This window comes from Xenopus laevis, chromosome 5L, assembly GCF_017654675.1.
Source record: "Xenopus laevis strain J_2021 chromosome 5L, Xenopus_laevis_v10.1, whole genome shotgun sequence".
NCBI lineage: Eukaryota > Metazoa > Chordata > Amphibia > Anura > Pipidae > Xenopus > Xenopus laevis.
The window spans coordinates 15,604,116-15,624,744 of NC_054379.1; the positions used below are offsets into that span (position 1 = coordinate 15,604,116).

The following is a 20,629-nucleotide window of genomic DNA, read 5'->3' on the forward strand; positions in this document are numbered from 1 at the left end:
GACAGACCGAGTCGGCAGCTTATTGGCCCGTGTATGGGACCCTCCGACGGGCTTCCTTGATATCTGGCCAAAAATCGGGCAAATATCGATTCGGACGGGACTAAAAATCCCGTTGGATAGCGGCCGCATCTGTTGGTTGATGCGGTCCCGAGATCTGACCGCCCATTAGCCATCGTTAGGATCTGATCATTGGGCCCTAGGGCCCAACGATCGGATCAGCCCGATAGTGCCCACCTCAAGGTGGGCATATTGGGGAGAGATCCGCTCGTTTGGCGACATGGCCAAACGAGCGGATCTCTCCGTGTATGGCCACCTTCAGAGCTGCAGTATTTTTTTGGTCAGGTGATCTAAGAGGCAGCACACAGACCATCACAAAATGGTGGCTCAAGGCAAGAGATGTAAAAGGGCAATATTTACTTAAATATATATTCCAGTTTGGTAAGATTCTTTAATATGCCACTTAATATGGTGTAAACTCTCTGTTGCTTAAGTATTCATTTTTGGGGTATAGTTTTCCTTTAACATTGGAAGGTCTTTATTATTGGGTTTTGTTTATAGAGAAGTATGAAGGGGATTTTTTTGTACTGTTAGGTGTAGATTTTTTTGTGATATCAGTGTTAAATTTATTTAAAAATCTCTTTTTATGTATTCAAGGGCTTGGTAATATTGATTCAATGGTACAGCCAAGAACCACAGGACCTGCAGGCATTGAATGGGTTTGGGCCATAAAATGGATCTATTGGTTCTGGTTTGGACTAGTACTGGGTTTAGTTGATGGTGCTGTTAGAATTGGCACCTACTCCTCAATCTTCCTCTTGCGACCCTCTCAATCGCGCCAGATGAGTGTATCTCACCAAGTATGTGAAGGTTTGGTGGAAAGGTTTTTTTAGCCAACATTTGTCTGTCGGAATGACTGGTCCCTGTTGCTTTCCATCTGCTGCTGAATTACGACTCCTTGTATCCTTAGGCAGCATTTGACATATTAGCTGAGCGACAGCTGCTGGGACATTTGTTGGCTAACCCTCCTTCTACACGGCTAACGTTGTGCAGGTGATTCTGTAGAAGGAATGAGATTGCCCGGGCAACTTACCCCAAATGTGATGTAGTACAAGGTACACAGCAAACAGATGTGCTCAGGGTGTCCACACCTCCTGCACATACACAATAGCAAATAATGGCTAGCTGCCGTTTATACTGCAACTGCCAGCACAATATGGCTGCCTGGGATGTTTACTGTGAGCCCAGTGACTTGGCCACCACCCCTTTCACACAATGGCCATTGACTTCAGTGGGAGGTGGTGGGAGCTTTTTATATAAGAGAATGTTTTGTCCCCTACATACAGGTCCAATCTACTAACTTTGTATTACATCACTACTTTATCATAATGTAGTACAGGTATGGGGCCTGTTATCCAGAAAGCTTGGGACCTGGGGTTTTACCGAATAACGGATCTTTCCGTAATTTGGATCTTTATACTTAAAAGGGGTGGTTCACCTTTAAGCTAACTTTTAGTATGTTACAGAATGGGCAATTCAAAGCAACTTTTCATTTGGTCTTCATTTTTTTTGTTATAGTTTTGAATTATTTGCCTTCTACTTCTGACTCTTTCCAGCTTTTAAATCCCCAATCAATATGGGACTAAAAATCCAGTTGGATCGCGGTCGCATCTGTTCGTTGATGCGGTCCCGCGATCTGACCGCCCGTTAGCCATCGTTAGGATCCGATCGTTGGGCCCTAGGGCCCACGATCAGATCAGCCCGATATTGCCCACCTCAAGATTTTGGCAAGATTTTAGCTTGCCTTAATAACAGTGTCCACAAAATGGCTGCTGCCTGCTTGATGTGATTTGTGGTTTACAAGACTAAAAGAAATACAATTGAAATCATGTATATGGTATAAGTGAAATTTATTTTGCTTGAATAACATCATAAAATAGGATTTGGAATTATTTTTTAGGGTGACAGGTCCCCTTTAAAGGGATACTGTCATGGGAAAATTTTTTTTTCCAAAACACATCAGTTAATAGTGCTGCTCCAGCAGAATTCTGCACTGAAATATTTTTCTCAAAAGAGTAAAATGATTTATTATATTTAATTTTGAAATCTGACATAGGGCTAGACATATTGTCAGTTTCCCAGGTGCCCCGAGTCATGTGACTTGTGCTCTGATAAACTTCATTCATTCTTTACTTCTATACTGCAAGTTCGAGTGATATCACCCCCTCCCTTTACCCCTAGAAGCATAACAGAACAATGGGAAGGTAACCAGATAGCAGCTCCCTACCACGAGGTAACAGCTGCCTGGTAGATCTAAGAACAACACTCAATAGTAAAATCCAGATCCCACTGAGACACATTCAGTTACATGGAGTAGAAGATACAAAAGCCTGCCAGAAAGCAGTTGCATCCTAAAGTGCTGGCTCTTTCTGAAATCACATGACCAGGCAAAATGACCTGAGATGTACCTACACACCAATATTACAACTAAATACACTTGCTGGTTCAGGAATTACATTTTATATGGTAGAGTGAATTATTTGCAGTGTAAACAGTGTCATTTAGAAATAAAAACTACATAATTAAAATCATGACAGAATCCCTTTAAATGTTCAACTGAATCCATTCCCCTGGATTCTGGGATTTTTCCGAACCCTGAAAAGCAGGGTTTGTTGCATCCTCGGATGCAGTGGGAGCTGCCACAAGTCCTGTAGGCTAAACCTCCTTGAAATAAGCAGCCGGTAAACCACCGAAAATACCCAATAACTCAAAACATTTATATCCTGAACAGGATTAGCTCCTTGTGCCAAGGTCAGGCCACCCACGCATATTAGCTGCTGATTCATCAAATATCCCATTTTAGAGTATATTTATTTTACTTGAAAGGCTTGTTGGTCCTTTGCTCCGGTATTTTGTCGTCTAGAGAAAAATAAATTTTTTTCCCCCCTTCTGTTAATTGACTTCAGTGCTGGGGAGAGTAATAGCTTTAGGAGAGAGTGTAAAGATGGTCAAAAGAAAAGAGAGAGAGCAAATACAGTTGAAAGGATTTCAAGGTCACGTTTGGGTTCTGTAACTGGATATGATAATGCAGCTGAGTCTGTAGATCTGGTGAGGGTCGCGACTCACATCACCAAGAGAACAGAAATACACAAGCAGCAGCAATGTGCTGATAAAGGCAGTGCACAAAAACACTGATATACAGTATGTATATATTGCTTTATAAAGAGATTAAAGGGGAACTGCACATTTTAGGAAATGCATTTCTAAGCATCATTTCCAATATTCGTGAATAAAAACATATATAGGGAAAGTTCTGTGCACTCAACAGGCTACTGACTCACACTTTACAGGGAAATTTATTTAAGTGGGTCGTTCACCTTTACGTTAACTTTTAATATGTTATAAAATGGCCAATTCTAAGCAACTTTTCAATTGGTCTCCGTTATTTCGTTTGTATAGTTTTTTTTCATTATTTGCATCTGACTCTTTCCAGCTTTTAAATGGGGGTCACTGACCCCATCTAAAAACAAATGCTCTGTAAGGCTACAAATGTATTGTTATTGCTACTTTTTATTAATCCTCTTTCTATTCAGGCCTCTCCTATTCATATTAAGTCTACTAGAGAATCATATAAACATTAAATTAGCAGTTACTGCTTGTTCATTAAACTCCTGTTAAGTGCATTCCTTTTTTTTCCTTCTCTCCATAACTGTAATTAATTAATATGAAATTGCCCAGACCACCAGTATGATTCTAATTAGACATATTAATGGGAGCAGCGGAATTCTGGTTTAGTTCATTACATGGAAGAGAACATTTAAAGGGAATGTCAACCCAAAAAATATTTTTTCCCTCACAATACAGGTATGGGATGCGTTATCCGGAAACCCGAAAATCCCTGAATTACGGAATTGATGTCTCCCATAGACTCCATTGTAATGAAATAATCGAAATTTTTAAAAATGATTTCCTTTTTCTCTGTAATAATAAAACAGTAGCTTGTACTTGATCCCAACTAAGATATAATTAATCCTTATTGGAAGCAAAACCAGCCTATTGGGTTTATTTCATGTTTAAGTGATTTTCTAATAGACTTAAAGTATGAAGATCCAAATTATGGAAAGATCAATTATCCGGAAAACCCCAGGTCCCGAGCACATAACAGGTCCCATATCTGTAAAAAAAACAAACAAACAAACAAACCTAATACTAAGCAACTTCTTAAAGGGCAACTCTACCAAAAATGTTTTGGTTTTTTTGCATAATAGAAGAAAATGATGTAAATTGAAAAGTTGGTTAAAGTATAACATTGTTATATGTATTTGGCCTTTGTTTGTTCAACACAAAAGCAATGCCTTTTTTATTATTTATGTGACTCCGAACTCTTTCCCATAATCCTAAAATCAATAAGATAACAGGGAAAGGGATATGAACGCTCTGGATGCGTAAGCACTGACTGATCGGTGTCAGGATATAGCCCTGGGGTATTGACCCCCTGCCTTTCAGCCTGCTTTAACCTGTGCCGCGATAGGTTAACAGGTACAAGTTTCATTGCTACTTTACAAAGCTTATAATGATAGCCCTTAAAAGCATACTGTCATGGGGAAACATAAAGCAGAGAGTTCTTCCCTCTGGAAAAGTACATTTAACCAAGGGGTCAGGACCCAAAAAAGTATCCCCCCGTTCTGTTTAGGATGGGTATTCATAATCCCAGAGATTTCCTTCCAGTAATAGTTAAAGGTATACTGTCATGGGAAAAAAAGTTTTTTTTTTTCTTTTTCAAAATGTATCAGTTAATAGTGCTGCTCCAGCAGAATTCTGCACTGAAATCCATTTCTCAAAAGAGCAAAACATTTTTTTTTAATATTTAATTTTGAAATCTGACTTGGGGCTAGACACATTGTCAGTTTCCCAGCTGCTCCCAGTCATGTGACTTGTGCTCTGATAAACTTCAATTACGCTTTACTGCTGTACTGCAAGTTGTAGTGATATCACCTCCTCCCTCCCCCCCAGCAGCCTAACAACAGAACAATGGGAAGGTAACCAGATAACAGCTCCCTAACACAAGATAACAGCTCCCTGGTAGATCTAAGAACAGCGCTCAATAGTAAAATCCAGGTCCCACTGACACACATTCAGTTACATTGAGTAGGAGAAACAACAGCCTGCCAGAAAGCAGTTCCATCCTAAAGTGCTGGCTCTTTCTGAAATCACATGACCATGCAAAATGCACCTACACACCAATATTACAACTAAAACAAATATACACTTGCTGGTTCAGGAATGAAAATATACATGGTAGTTTGAATTATTTGCCGTGTAAACAGTGTAATTAAGAAATAAAAATATCATAAAAATTGTGGCTTAATCCTGCCGGCTAAAATGTAAATCGCCAGCAGGAAGGCACTATGAGCACTTTCCAAAGTTGCCTCCCGAGGAAACTTTGGGCGACTTCGGAAAACGAATTGCTTAGAGTGCCATCCCGCTGGCACGTTACATTCTAGCCAACGGGAGGAGCTGAAGAGGAAATTTGTCGCCGGGCAACTAATCTCCCCGAATCTGACCATGTGTCTCTGCCCTTAGATTGTAAATTCCACTTGGGAAGGGACTGATCGGAATGATGTGTAAGTTTGCTAGATAAATAAAGGAATAAGGTAAAATAAGTGGGGAAAAATGGGCGTAAGTGTAATGTTATTGTAATATTGATCTAAATTATGTTCATATTCTGTAAAGTTTTCAATAAAAAACATAAAAACCCAAACTGTCACTGGGTTCTTTTAGTTGTAGTTCAGCAAAGTCTGGGGCGGGTGCTCACTGGAAATTGTAATTCAGTGGTGTAGGGGTTGCAGCTTGTCGTTACCTCTACCAGCAGCTAGGCAGGAATTACATTGGTACAAGATTGAACTTTGTGTTATTTATTTCAACCTTAGCTACTAGGTGATCTAATGGTAAGGATTTTTATGCTGTGTAATTCCTAGAGGGCATATATTCCCTGTACTGACCACGTGCTGCTTCCCAGTCACTTTACAGCCGGAGCCTATTGTCTGTACGTGCGGAGCTCATTAGCCAATACCGTTAGCCCGTCACTTGCCTCCCCTTTGCTGCGGGATTAACATTAATGCCATCCCTGTGGGGTCACACTGAGGAGAATGGTATGTGTTTTATACGACATGATAAGGAATAGGGAAGCTTATCTGTTTATTGGTACATAATAAAATATTTATTGTGATGCCACTTCCACTAAATCCAGTCACACAGTACCAATCCTTTCCCACCAAGTGTGGGATTAAAGGGCAAATCAACCGCAAAATAAAAAAAATCCTAATAAAAGAAAACATAATTCTAAGCAACTTTGCAATGCACATTTATTACAAATTTTCTATGGTTTTTAAATGATTTGTATATGTATTGCTATTGAGCAGTTTCTGTCCCTTTCTATTCTTTGCCCTGGTGGCTCAGACTGTTCATACAATATAAGACGTGGCAGCTAATTAACAGACCTGACTTTGCTGGGGAACCAAGACTTTTGCAACATTGTTTATAAAGTAACAACCAGGAATTAAACGGATTCTGTTGGGATTTTTACAATGTCATTTTTATTTCTAAATTACACTGCAAATAATTCACTCTACAATATAAAATTTCATTCCTGAACCTCCAAGTGTATTTTTTTTTAGTTGTAATATTAGCGCTGCGAAATATGTTGGAGCTATATAATTACATGTTAAATAATAATAATATTGGTGTGTAGGTGCAGCTCAGGTCTTTTTGCCTGGTCATGTGCTTTCAGAAAGAGCCAGCACTTTAGAATGGAACTGCTTTCTGGCACGTTGTTGTTTCTCCTACTCAATGTAACAGTCGCAGTGGGACCTGGATTTTACTAGGGATGCACCAAATCCACTATTTTGTATTCGGCCGAACCCCCAAATCCTTTGCGAAAGATTGGGCCGAATACTGAACCAAATCCTAATTTGCATATGCAAGGGAATTTGCATATGTGGGAAGGGAAAACATTTTTTACTTTCTTGTTTTGTAACAAAATGTCACACAATTTCCCTCCCCACCCTTAATTTGCATATGCAGATTAGGATTCAGTTCGGCCGGCAGAAGGATTCGGCTGAATCCGAATCCTGCTGAAATAGGCAGATTCCCGAACCGAATCCTGGATTTGGTGCATCCCTAGATTTTACTATTGAGTGCTTAGATCTACCAGGGAGCTGTTATCTTGTTACCTCTATGAGGCTGCTTGGGGGGAAAGGGAGGTGAAAACACTACAACTTGCAGTACAGCAGTAAAGAGTGACTAAAGCACAAGTCACATAACTGGGGGCAGCTGGTAAACTGACAGTATGTCTAGCCCCATGTCAGATTTCAAAATTAAATATAAAAGCCAGCAGTAAAGAGTGACTGAAGCACAAGTCACATAACTGGGGGCAGCTGGTAAACTGACAGTATGTCTAGCCCCATGTCAGATTTCAAAATTAAATATAAAAGCATCACTTTAAGCAAATGTTGCTTTCAATATTTCTTTTTTACAAATAACTTGCACTGAAAATTTTTAATACATGTATATCGGGGAAAAGTTGCTTAGAATTATGTTTTATTTTATTAGGCAAATTTTTATTTTGGGGTTGACTTGCCCTTTAAGGAAAGTTCAAATGATGATTTTCTGCTTCCCGGCGGTATGACGTGTTTGCCTGGCAAGTTGTCAGCCACCTCTGTGCAGCGGGGAGTTGTTGGGGGTAGCAGACACAAGCTGGAGCTTGGCACAGAAATAACTAGCTGTAAAACACACTGTAAACATTGCTGAGCTTGTGCCAGCTTCTGCCCATTAGAAGGGAACAGAGGGGCGCTTGCTTGCCTGCTGCGGGGAGTTCAGGTAACCATGGTAGCTGCTTGCAGAACAGGGAATCTGAACTAGAAGCTTTAGTGCCACAGAGACTCTAAATTATTTTCAAGAAAAAAACTAAGATTTACTCTTTATCCATAGTATTGTCTTTGGGTGCTGCTTTGACTGCGTCGAAATCTCAAAGTCGTGCAGTTAAAGTTGTAGTTACATTTTTTAAATTATTTGCTTGTGTCTTCTGCCTCTTTCCAGCATGCTATCTATAAATGTTGTCTGATTAGTGAGGGGGTCACTAACCCCTACAGCTAAAAATTGTTTCTCTATGAGGCTGCAATTTTATTGTTACTTTTTACTAGGGATGCACCAAATCCACTATTTTGGATTCGGCCGAAGCCCCAAATCCTTTGAGAATGATTGGGCCGAATACTGAACCAAATATGCATATGCAAATTAGGGGTGGGAAGGGAAACATTTTTTTACTTCCTTGTTTTGTGACAAAAAGTCGCACAATTTCACTTCCCACACCTAATTTGCATATGCATATTAGGATTTGGTTCGGCCGAATCCTGCTGGAAAAGGCTGAATCCCGAACATAATCCTGGATTCGGTGCATCCCTACTTTTTGCTTACCTTTCTCTTAAGGCCCTTTCCGTTTCAACTCCTAGGGGCAGATTTATTAAGGGTCGAATTGAAAATTCTAAATTACAATTTTCAAATTTTTTTTTTTTTTATGGTCAAAACTCAAATTTGAATTGTGAATTATTTGAGATTTAGCATACTCTGGCCCTTTAAGAACTCGAAGTCGACTATTCACCACCTAAAATCTGTTGAGTTCATGTATAAGTCTGTGGGAGAGGCCCAGGGACATGTTAGCAGCCTTCCTAACATTCGAGTTTTTTTTCAGAGAAAAATCTTGAATCGAGTTTAGTCTAATTTGATTCGAGTTTTCGAGTCGGTAAAATTAGTGTGAGTTTGATATTCTATTTCTTTTATTAAATAACCCCCCAATCGAATTTCGGGTATATTTGAATTTAAAGGAGGTTAAAAAAACTCAATTGAACTCAAAATTTGACCTTTGATAAATGTGCCTTCTAGCCTCTCATTCAAACCAATGCCTGGTTGCTAGAGTAAATTGGACCCTAGAAACAGATGAAATGGATGAATTGGATGAAATTCCAAACCGTAAATAAACTGCCACAGTCCATATTATACTGAATATTTGCCCCTTAATTCTTGGATCCTCTGTAAAATTTCCTTCTCTCCATGAGTTATAACAGATGGCAAGAACGTTTTAGGTTATATATACAGGTATGGGATCCATTATCTGGAAATCTGGAAACCCATTATCCAGAAAGCTCCAAATTACAGAAATGCCATCTCCCATAAACACCTTTTCATCCAAATTATCCAAATTTTTTCACTGCTTCAGACGTAAAGCTTCATAGGCAATGGGATTTTATTGAAACTACGTTCCAGCTCTGCATTGTTGGCACATAAAATAAAAGGGCAGCCTCCTAATGTACCAGCGCATCAAATAGCGCAGCAGAATCGATCATGCCCTGGAGGAGGATTTACATTCATTGAAGCACATTAGGAGTATCTGCTGTCAGTGCCATTAACATGGGGAGGCACATTTATCAAAGGTCGAATTTCGTCAGTTTTTAAAAAATCCCATAAATTCGAAATTCGACCAATCAAATATAAAAAAAATATATATATATACCAATATATATTAAACTAGGATGAATGCAATCGAACCAAAAACTCGAATGGAATTCGAATTGCATTTGTTTCAAGTTCTTTCCTCCAAAAAAAAACTTGAATGTCAGAAAGACTGCAAACAACTCAAAATTGATCCCTGGACTTCTCCCATTGACTAAAACAGCAATTTGGTAGTTTTTAGGTGGCAAATAGTCGAATTCGTGTTCTTTAAGGGCCAGAGTATGAAATTGAAAATCAAGTTTTCTTTTTTTTTTTTTTTTTTTTAGAAAACAAATAGAAATTGAATAACTCCCTATGGACAGTTTTGACCAGAAAAAACCCGAAAATTCTAATTTCGAATTCAAATTTTCAATCCAATCGTGATAAATCTGCCCCCTAAGGTCCGAGTTGTGTTTTCCAGGAAAGTTTTCAGGAGAGTTTTCGAGTTGATTTTTTTGGTGAAAATTCATATTTTTGGGTTTAAAAAAACTAGAAAATTTCAAGTCTTTTTTTTTTTTTACTCTTAATTTTCAAGATTTATTATACCCCGACCCTGGAAATTGCTCGAATAAGAAAATACACCAACTAAAACCCATCGAGATCACGTAGGAGTTAATGGCAGAGGTCCCTTGAACCATCTGAAGATGTTAAGGCTATGGACACACATGCCCGAAAACTTAATCAACTTGAGCGATTCGAATGTTTTCAGTTGTTAACCCCGAACTTGCTGATTCAAGGGTTTTTTTTTTTTTAATGAAAATTAGAAACCATTTCAGTTGTGAGTTCATTCGAAGTCTTAACAAACTCGACCTTTGATAAATAACCCCCTTAGAGGTGTTTGGCCCCAAGACAGGGTTCACCGTAACTAAACAAAATGTTCCTAGAGACCGAAATGGCTGAATAGAGAAAATGTGATGATTGTGATGCAGATCAGGGCCGCGCACGTGACCCCCGTCTTGTTCTGAGAACATCGGCTTAAATTCTTCTTTCCCCATAGGATCGGCTTCTAACATGGGAAACTGTTTCTCACTGGGATTCTGACCCAGAATTTTACATGGATTTTTACATGTTCAATCTGCTGAACATCTGGAAATATTTGGTTTGAATGATTATCTGCAGTGCTGGACACACGCAGAACTATAAGGGCAGAGACAGATGAGAAGATTGGGGGAGATTAGTCGCCTGGCAATAAATCGCCTCTTCTTCGGGCGACTAATCTTCCCGAACTGCCTCCACGCCAGCTAGAATCGAAATCGCCGACGGGATGGCACTTGGAGAGCTTCTTTTTCCGAAGTTGCCTGAAGTTTCCTCGTGAGGCAACTTCGGGTGACTTTGGAAAACATAGCGCTCCGATTGCCATCCCGCCGGCGATTTACATTCTAGCCGGCAGGGAGGCAGTTTGGGGAGATTAATTGCCCGAAGAAGAGGCGATTTGTCGCCAGGCGACTAATCTCCCCCAATCTTCTCATCTGTTTCTGCCCTACTAAGACATTGGCAAGCTGGAGGAAGGCAAGTTTTGCACAACCTCAATCTCTGTAACCTTCTTTAGGCCTTGCTGTAACTGAACTTGTTTTCGACCCCCACCCACCATTCTTCAGGATTATTTGGTGCAAGGTCTTGCCCGTTTGTGTCTTGTTTAGGCCGTGCTCCATTCTTGCTGAATCATGCAGCATTACCCTGGCGACTGATTCGACTCTGTTAGCGATGCGCTGCTTTTATGGCCCCTCCAGCGTTTCATTGAGCCGGAGATAATCTCAGGGTTACTTTTTGTTAACAAGATGCTGCAGTTTGGGGCTCCTTGTTCCCTTGATTTTTAATTATTTCCCAATGTTCTGTCAGCTGTACCATATAGTTGGATCTAAACAGGTAGATTAGGATTTCTACCTAAGGCTGCGGTCACATGGGGGTAGATATCCGCTGGCTAATTTTGGCCGTACAGTGGCCCGTAGCTTCCTCCCTCTCGCTCTTTCCAGCTTTCAAATGGGGGGTCACTGACCCCATCTAAAAAACAAAGGCTATACATTTATAGTTATTGCTACTTTTTATTGCTCCTCTTTGTATTCAGACCACTCCTTTTTATATTCCAATCTCTTATTCAAATCAATGCATCATTGCTAGGGTCCCTAGATCTCTAGCAACCGGATTGCTGAAATTGCAAACTGGAGAGCTACTGAATAAAAAGCTAAATATCTCAAAAGAAGTAATATAAAATGAAAACCAATTGCAAATTGTCTCAGAATATCACTCTCTACATCATTCTAAAAGTTCATTTAAGGGCAGAGACACAAGTGGAGATTCGGGGAGATTAGTCGCCCGGCAACAAATCCGCCCCTTCTTCGGGGCGACTAATCTACCCAAACTGCCTTCCCGCCGGCTAGTGTGCGATTCGTTTTCCGAAGTCACCCAAAGTTGTCTCGAGAGGAAACTTTGGGCGACTTCGGAAAACGAAGTGCTCCGACTGCCATCCCGCTGGCGATTTACATTCTAGCTGGCAGGAAGGCAGTTCGGGAGATTAGTCGCCCGAAGAAGAGGCGGATTTGTTGCCGGGCGACTAATCTCCCCGAATCTCCACATGTGCCCTAAATGTTTGCTTATGTTGCTCCCGTGATGGGGAGTTATGATATCGACTTGCTTGCAGTCAGGAGCCAGAATGCTGTAACATTAAACATGGAAATTGTATAGTGTTCATAGTTCTAGAGCTTGTTCACACCAGACATTTGTTGATTTATTAGTAGCAACAGAGATTCATAGAAGGGGAACTTGTATTGAACTCTTGTAGTTGTGGCCCTTGTTTGGATTTGAACAGTAGCAGGCTGTATGACATGTACTATATATAAGGGATGCACTCAATCCAGGATTCGGTTCTGGATTCGGCTTTTTTCAGCAGGATCCGAATTCGCCGAATCCTTCTGCCCAAATCCTAATTTGCATATGCAAATTAAGGGCGGGGAAAGGAAATCACGTGACTTTGTCACAAAACAATGAAGTTTTCCCCTTCCCACCCCTAATTTGCATATGCAAATTCGGATCCCGTTCAGTATTCGGCCAAATCTTTTGGAAAGGATTCGGTGGTTCAACCGAATCCAAAATAGTGGATTCCGTGCATCCCTACTATATATACATGTACTACTTATCTATACATGAGGTTGAGTAAATATTGTATCTATATTAGCACATTGAATAGAAGGTATGGGACCCATTATCCAGAAGGCTCCAAATTACAGGAAGGCTGTCTCCCATAGACTCAATTTTAATCAAATAATTCAGATTTTTAAAAATGATTTCCTTTTTCTCTGTAATAATAAAACAGTAGCTTGTACTTGATCCCAACTCAGATATAATTAATCCTTATTGGAAGCAGAACAGTCCTATTACAATGTGCCCTTAGCAGTGCTCCTAGTGTCGGAATAGGGCCCCATTGGTCAGCATATAGGCTGAATAATTTATAGGGTGGTTACTTAAAAGGAGAAACAAACCCAAAAGGGGCAAATGTCCCTAACTCTTTACTTACCCCTCGGTGCAGAGTTCACAGGCGCGATCTTCGTCCGCTTCGGTAATCTACGGAATGAGACCGGCGCTTCTGCAATTTGCGTGCGCATGTGCCGCTTCACTGGTCTCATTCCGAAGATTACCAAAGAGAAGAAGATCGCGCCCGTGAATTCCGCTGGACAGAATCTGCACAGAGGGGTAAGTGAAGAGTTTGGGGGGGGGGGCTAGTAGGGAGGGGAGGGTCTATGTAGGGTGTTTTTTTTTTTTTTTTTTAAATTAAGGGTTTGTTTCTCCTTTAAAGGGGTTGTTTAACTTTGAGTTAACTTTTAGGGGCATATTTATTAAGGTTCGAATTGGAAATCCGAATTTTCAAGTTGGGTTTTTGGTCAAAACTCAAAAATTCGAATTGGGAATAATCCAAATTCGAACAAGAGATTTATCCTGGACCCTGGGAACGATTTAAATTCGACTATTCGCCACCTAAAACCTGCCGAGTTCATGTAGAAAGTCAATGGGAGAGGTCCAGTGACCCATTTGAAGATGTTAATTGTCTTCCTGACACTTGAATTTAGAAAAAAACTCGATTTGAATTTAGTCTAATTCGATTCAAGTTTTTGGGTCGGTAATATTCGTTCGAGTTTTAGATATTTGGCTTAAATTTACTGTTCGAATTTCAAGGTCATTTGAAATCATTGAAATAATAAAAAAAAAAACTCTAACATTCGCTAAATATGCCCCTACATATGTGTGGGTCGGGTTTTTCCTGACCCACACCCGTCCGATATCCGACCACCCGCACCGTCGAAGCCTGACTTCCGGGTTCCTTTTATAGACCCGTCCTGCCGGTGATGCCACAAATGGGGCGGGCAGGCGCGCGTCTAAAAAACCTGAACCCGGAGGCCGGCAGTGTAAGGTGGCGGACGGGGAGAGCAGGAAGAAGAGCTCGACCCAGACCCGCCCACCACACACAAATGGAGGTGCGAGGTCGGCCCGACATGTGGGTCCCGCGGCTATCGGGCCGGCTCGCACATCACTGGAGTGGACATCTCCTACCCCTAGACTTTTACAGCTTCGATATGTATTAAGTTCTGGAGATATGTGTATATGAAATGTTACAGAATGTTCTTTACTATACAATGAAATTATAAGATATTGTCCCATTCTATTGTCCCATTATGTGAGTCGCTATTTAAAAAGACCAGAGGCTGTGTGTTTAAATGCAAATAAGGGCTGAGATATGAGCGACAGGATAATTAATGGTTCTATAATTCAGGGTTACAGAGTACGTTTCAGAGGAACATAGTGAGTGGGAGGCAGTTCAGCGATGTGCACAGTTCATTGGCCACTTAATTGCTTGTGGCATCCTGAATTAATCCAAGTTGGGACATTGGGGTTAAACTATATAGTGTCTGTGCCGCTTCATTGGCTGCATTTCAACTTGTCTGGTCAATATAGTTTGCCTATCTTTATGTGACTTAAAGGGGAAGTTAACACAAATATGCTTAATGAAAGATTGAGTTCTGCACTGCTAGTTCTGTCTCATGAAACAATGTAGCATACTTGACAGGTCTGTTTTTAGCTTTTTTTGCTACATGGTTTGAAAAGAGAACCACCAGAGAAAAGAACAAAAAGTGTCAGACGTACTGCTTTTAATGGGTTGGTTAACTTTTAGTATGTAATAGTATGGCCAGTTCTAAGCAACTTTTGGTTGTCCATATAGATTTTTTGTTATTTTTGTTATAAATTTGTGTTAAATTATTTTCCTTCTTCTGGCTGTTTCCAGCTTTCAAATGGGGGTCATTAACCACATTTAAAGTGGACCTGTCACCCAGACACACAAAGCTGTATAATAAAAGTCCTTTTCAAATCAAACATGAAATCGAATTTCTATTTTTTATTAAAGCATTCATAGCTGTTGTAAGCTCATTTAAAAATCCCAGCTGTCAATCAAATAGTGTCTGCCCCTCCTCTATGCCTTAGGCATAGAGGCGGGGCAGACAATTACTTTCACTTTCCATTCAGCACTTCCTAGATGTCACTGCTCTCTCCATATTCCCCCTCTCTCTTCACCATTTAATTGTGTAACCAGGGCATGGGGATGGACATCAGGTCCCCCATTCTGGTGCACAAACAAGATTCTGAGATGATACAAGGCTTGTCTTAATAACAGTGTCCAAAATGGCACCTGTCTGCTTGCTATAATTATGAATTCCCAGACTGAAGGTAACAAGATTCAAATAATTTATACAGTGTAATTAAAAGCTCATTTTGCTTGACTAATGTGATAAAATAAGATTTTGAATCATTTTTGGGTGACGGGTCCCCTTTAAAAACAAGCTGCCAACTTATTTTTATTGCTACTTTCTACTACACTTTTTCTATTCAGGCCCCTACGGTTTTCCAGTCTCTTATTCAAATCAAAGCCACAAATCAAAAAAAATGAAAACCAATTACAAATTGTCTCAGAATATCACTCTCTACATCATATTAAAAGTTACTGCAAAGGTGAACCACCCCTTTAAATATCCTTTTAAATAGTTTTTGAATCATTTGCCTGCTTCTTCTGATTCTTTCCAGCTTTCAAATGGGGGTCACTAATTCCCTCTGAAAACAAATGCTCTATAAGGCCAGTAGTTATTGCTACTTTTTATTAATTATCTTTCTATTCAATCCCTCTCCTATTTATATTCCAATAGTTTATGCAAATCAGTGCATGGTTACTAGGGTAACTTGGACCCTAGCAACCAGATTGCTGAAATTGCTAAACTGGAGAGCTGCTGAATAAAAAGTTAAATAACTCAAAAAACATAAATAATAAAAAATGAAAACCAATTGCAACTTGTCTCAGAATATCACTCTCTACATCATTACAAAAAATTAACGCAAAGGTGAACCACTCCTTTACAGCAATTGTATTTAAGGTGGCCGTAGACGGCCAGATTAGACCTTTAGCCAATGCTTTATTATTATTGTTATTAGGCATGTTAATAATAGGACTTGTATAACAAACTAAGTGGCAACAGTGTGTCCTTTATAGAGCACAGAATTTATACTGCTCTACTTTCCCCTCAGCACACGTCACTGGACGGATACCCAGAACCTCCCGTCCCACCAACTAAATCCAGCAGCCGGCAGAGCCTTCCCCGATGTCGGAATTCCATTGCTTCCACGACGGACGAGCAGCCCCATGTTGGAAATTACCGGCTGCTTAAGACTATAGGGAAAGGGAACTTTGCCAAAGTGAAACTGGCTAGGCACGTGCTTACTGGGAGAGAGGTAAGTGGCTCTATCATTAACAGGATCTTCTCTCTGTTCTCTGTTTCTCTACTTGGGGTGTCAGTATGAATCCATCAGTTAAAGGAGAACTTAACCATGAAAATGAATGTGGCTTAAAATGCCATATTTAATATACTGAACTTATTGCACCAGCCTAAAGTTTCAGCTTGTCAATAACAGCAATGATCCAGGACTTCAAACTTGTCACAGGGGGTCACCATCTTGGAAAGTTTCTGTGACACCCACATGCTCAGTGGGCTCTGAGCAGCTGTTGAGAAGCTAAACTTAGGGCTCGTCACTAATTATCCAGCAGAAAATGAGCTTCCCCTGTAATATAAGCTGATGCTACAGGGCTGATTATTAAATTCTGATGCTATTTGCACTGGTTTCTGTGCTGCAATGTAGTAATTATCTGTATTAATTACTAATCAGCCTTATATTGTGACATTTCTGTTCTATGTGTACTGTATATTGTGAGTGGGTCCCTAAGCTCAGTAAGTGACAGCAGCACAGATCATGTGCAGTGAATCAGCAGAAAAGAAGATGGGGAGCTACTGGGGCATCTTTGGAGACACAGATCTTTACTGCTAAAGGCCTGTGGTTGCCTTAGGCTGGTACAGAAACACAAAACATAATGTACAACATTTCTAGCTACTTCCTTAGTTATTTTAGTTCTCTTTTTAATGACTACTGCTCTATACACTGTGCTAATAATATATTGTATATGCCTGGACTGTATGGCACAGCCAGGGAGGAGGCATTTGGGGCTGGAGGGGGGAGTCTAATGGACCAAACAGCTGCTCCCAACTTGAAACCTATCTGTTTGACTTTCTTGACCCAGGAGAGACTTAATAGCCGCTCATTGTAACAAAATTGAAGCTATAGGGGAAATCTGCTAAAAGCTATTGCATTTAACACGCTCAGCAGCACTACCCCGTGTTATACAAGGTGGACTTTTCTGTAACGTATACCAAATAAATCAATCCTCTGTCACTCAACCACTGGATATGGTTTTGTCTGTGTGTGTATTTAAGGCAGGAAGGTATTAAATCAGGAATAGTATTTGTGTTTTTCTCTGGAAGACCCCGGCTACATTCACTAATCAGCGACTTGTCTGCTCAGAGCTGAATTTTACACCAGAGTATAGTATCTGTTCTTAGGATATGAGACTATAATACTACAGTTATGGGACCCATTATCCGGAAACCCCATAGGTTTCACTGGGAGGTGTGAAAATATAAAACCATTGTTATTTAAAGGAGTATTTCACCTTTAAGTATGTTATAGAATGGCCAATTCTAAGCAACATTTTAATTGCTCTTCGTTATCTTTTATAGTTTTTGAATTATTCCTTTCTGACTCTTTCCAGCTTTCAAATGGGTTACACTGACCCCAAATATATTTTTATTGCTAGTGATGGACGAATCGATCCCATTTCGCTCCGGGGGAAAAATTTACGAAACTCCACGAAATGTCGAAAAATTCATGGAACGCATTGAAGTCAATGGGTGTCAAAATAATTTTGACTCACGACAATTTTCATGGGCGCGACAATTTTTACACACGCGACTCTTTTGTACAAATGCATTAAAGTCAATGGGTGTAAAATTGAATGCATGTCAATTGTTACAAGCGTTTTTGTCGCAGCAACTTTTTTTCAGTGGCAAATTCTTGCATCAGTTTTGCGAAAAAATTCGCAAGTGGCGAAATGAGTTAAGTCCCTGAAAAATCCATGCCTGGCGAATAAATGTACCCATCGCTAGTTATTGCTATTTTTTATTACTCATCATTCTATTCAGTCCCTCTCCTATTCATATTCCAGTCTCTTATTCAACTACATGCATGGTTGCTATGGGGAATTTGATTTGGACCATATAGTGACCCTGATGCTCACATCTACTTTACATTTCAGTCTGATCGCTTAGTGGGATCCTCTAGTAAAGAGGTCTTAAGACTTTTTGGGTTCAAGCACCACCCATGGTGGTCTAATATTTGTTAAAGTTCCCCAAAGCAATAACAAGTCATGTATCGCTGTGTAGCACAACCCTATGGTGCAGGCTATGATAAACACACACACAATAATGCAATTACATTTACCAGTTATGTGGTTTTATATACAGGTATGAGATCTGTTATCCGGAAAACCCGTTATCCAGGAAGCTCTGAGTTACAAAAAAGCGGTCTCCCATAGACTGTTTTATCCAAATAATCCAAATTTTATTTCTCTGTAATAATAAAACAGTAGCTTGTACTTGAGCCCAACTAAGATATAATTAATCCTTATTCAAAGCAAAACCAGCCTTTTGGGTTTATTTAATGTTTATATGATTTTCTAGTAGACTTAAGGTATGAAGATCCAAATTATGGAAAGATCCGTTCTCCAGAAAACTCTTCTACTGAGAAAAAAAATACAGCATAAAATATAACAAAAAATAATTATTTGCCAATTCATTGTTGGAAAGGAACACAGGTATTTATGGGACCTGTTATCCAGAATGGTTTCCGTAATTTGGATCTTCATACCGTTGTCTACTAAAAAATCATGTAAACATTAAATAAAAAAATATACTGATTTTGCTTCCAATAAGGATTAATTATATCTTAGTTGGGATCAAGTACAAGCTACTGTTTTATTATTACAGAAATAAAGGAAATCATTTTTAAAAATTTGGATTATTTGGATAAAATGGAGTCTATGGGAGACATAGTTTCTGTAATTTGGAGCTTCTGGATAACCGGATCTCATACCTGTACTGTTTTACTACTACAGAGGAAAATAATACGTTTTAAAATTTTGAATTATTTGATTAAAATGGAGTCTATAGGAGACGGCCTTTTTTCTGGATAATGGGTGCCATATCTGTATACACATCTGTTATTATCCTGGGTACGGGATCAGCCTATGTACAACTGCCTTAGCTGAATCAGTATGATGGCTGCAAAAGAGCTGGGGAGCCAGATACCTGACTGATCCTTTGGTGGGTCGATATGCATGACGATCTGAATAGCCCCTCGAGCATTTTTGGTGAGAAATCCATCAAACTGAATAAATAGCCGGTTTTTGTGTCATACTCCAAAATGAGCCAAACTGCTCACAGGTACAGGTATGGGATCCGTTATCCAGAATCCCGTTATCCAGAAATCTCCGAATTACAGAAAGGCCGTCTCCCATAGACTCCATTTTATTCAAATAATCCAAATTTTAAAAAATGATTTCCTTTTTCTCTATAATAATAAAACAGTAGCTTGTACTTGATCCCAACTCAGGTATAATTAATCCTTATTGGAGACAGAACCAGCCTATTGGGTTTATTTAATGTTTACATGATTTTCTAGTAGATAGGAAGATCTAAATTATGGAAAAATCCATTATCCAGAAAACCCCGGGTTCCGAGCAATCTGTATAGCAGATACCTGTACAGGGAATATTTATTAAATAGGGCTGTCCAATCTATGCTTCTCCAGCCAACAGTAGGAGGGCCACAGGTTGGTCAGCCCTCATCTCAAAGAAATATATATATATATATCCATCCATATAGTTCCATGACCTCGAAGTTTTTATATGGTCATGAAACTCCTTGGTAACTAGAATATCCTTATATTTTACAATATATATATATATATATATATATATATATATATATATATATATATATATATATATATATATATATATATATATATATATATATATATATATATATATATATATATATATATATATATATATATATATATATATTGTAAAATATAAGGATATTCTAGTTACCAAGGAGTTTCATGACCATATAAAAACTTCGAGGTCATGGAACTCCGAGGGAACTTCTAATGTCCTCATATTTTGCAAAAGGGGAGACTTTATTTATTATAATACACAAGTCATGTGACAGAAATGACATCAGAACTCACCATTTATAACTGATGACATCAGAACTCACCATTTATAAGGATATAATTTACAAGATATTCATGGCTTTTGTGTATTATAGATATATATATATATATACACATACATACATATATATACAAGTTCAGTATCACGTATATTTAAAGTCCCTTGTTCTTTCTTTCTTTCTAGGTGGCGGTAAAAATCATCGATAAAACGCAGCTAAATCCCACCAGTTTACAGAAGGTAAGGCTGACCTAAAATAATATTTTTTGCCTAACGTGAAGCCTATGCTTGTTGGTAATAAGATAATCTGTGCCTTTCCCCGGCACATGGAGAATAAGGAGCCTTGCTGGGTGTCACATGACACTAACTGCAGAGCAGGACGGCCTATCATTTTCCGCAGTTAGCAATGTTTATGCTGACAGCATAAAT

At 39.3% G+C, this 20,629-nt stretch overlaps 1 protein-coding gene across 2 annotated transcripts in view; it reads left to right on the top strand.

Moving 5' to 3' along the window:
- Positions 1 to 20,629, top strand: part of mark1.L (MAP/microtubule affinity-regulating kinase 1 L homeolog) — a 97,692-nt gene that overhangs the window by 25,672 nt on the left and 51,391 nt on the right. For both annotated transcript variants that reach the window (XM_018262618.2, XM_018262619.2), the window contains exons 2-3: positions 16,105 to 16,308; positions 20,387 to 20,440. In XM_018262618.2, the coding sequence (XP_018118107.1) occupies positions 16,105 to 16,308; positions 20,387 to 20,440 (258 nt within the window). The remainder of the gene's footprint in view (positions 1 to 16,104; positions 16,309 to 20,386; positions 20,441 to 20,629) is intronic.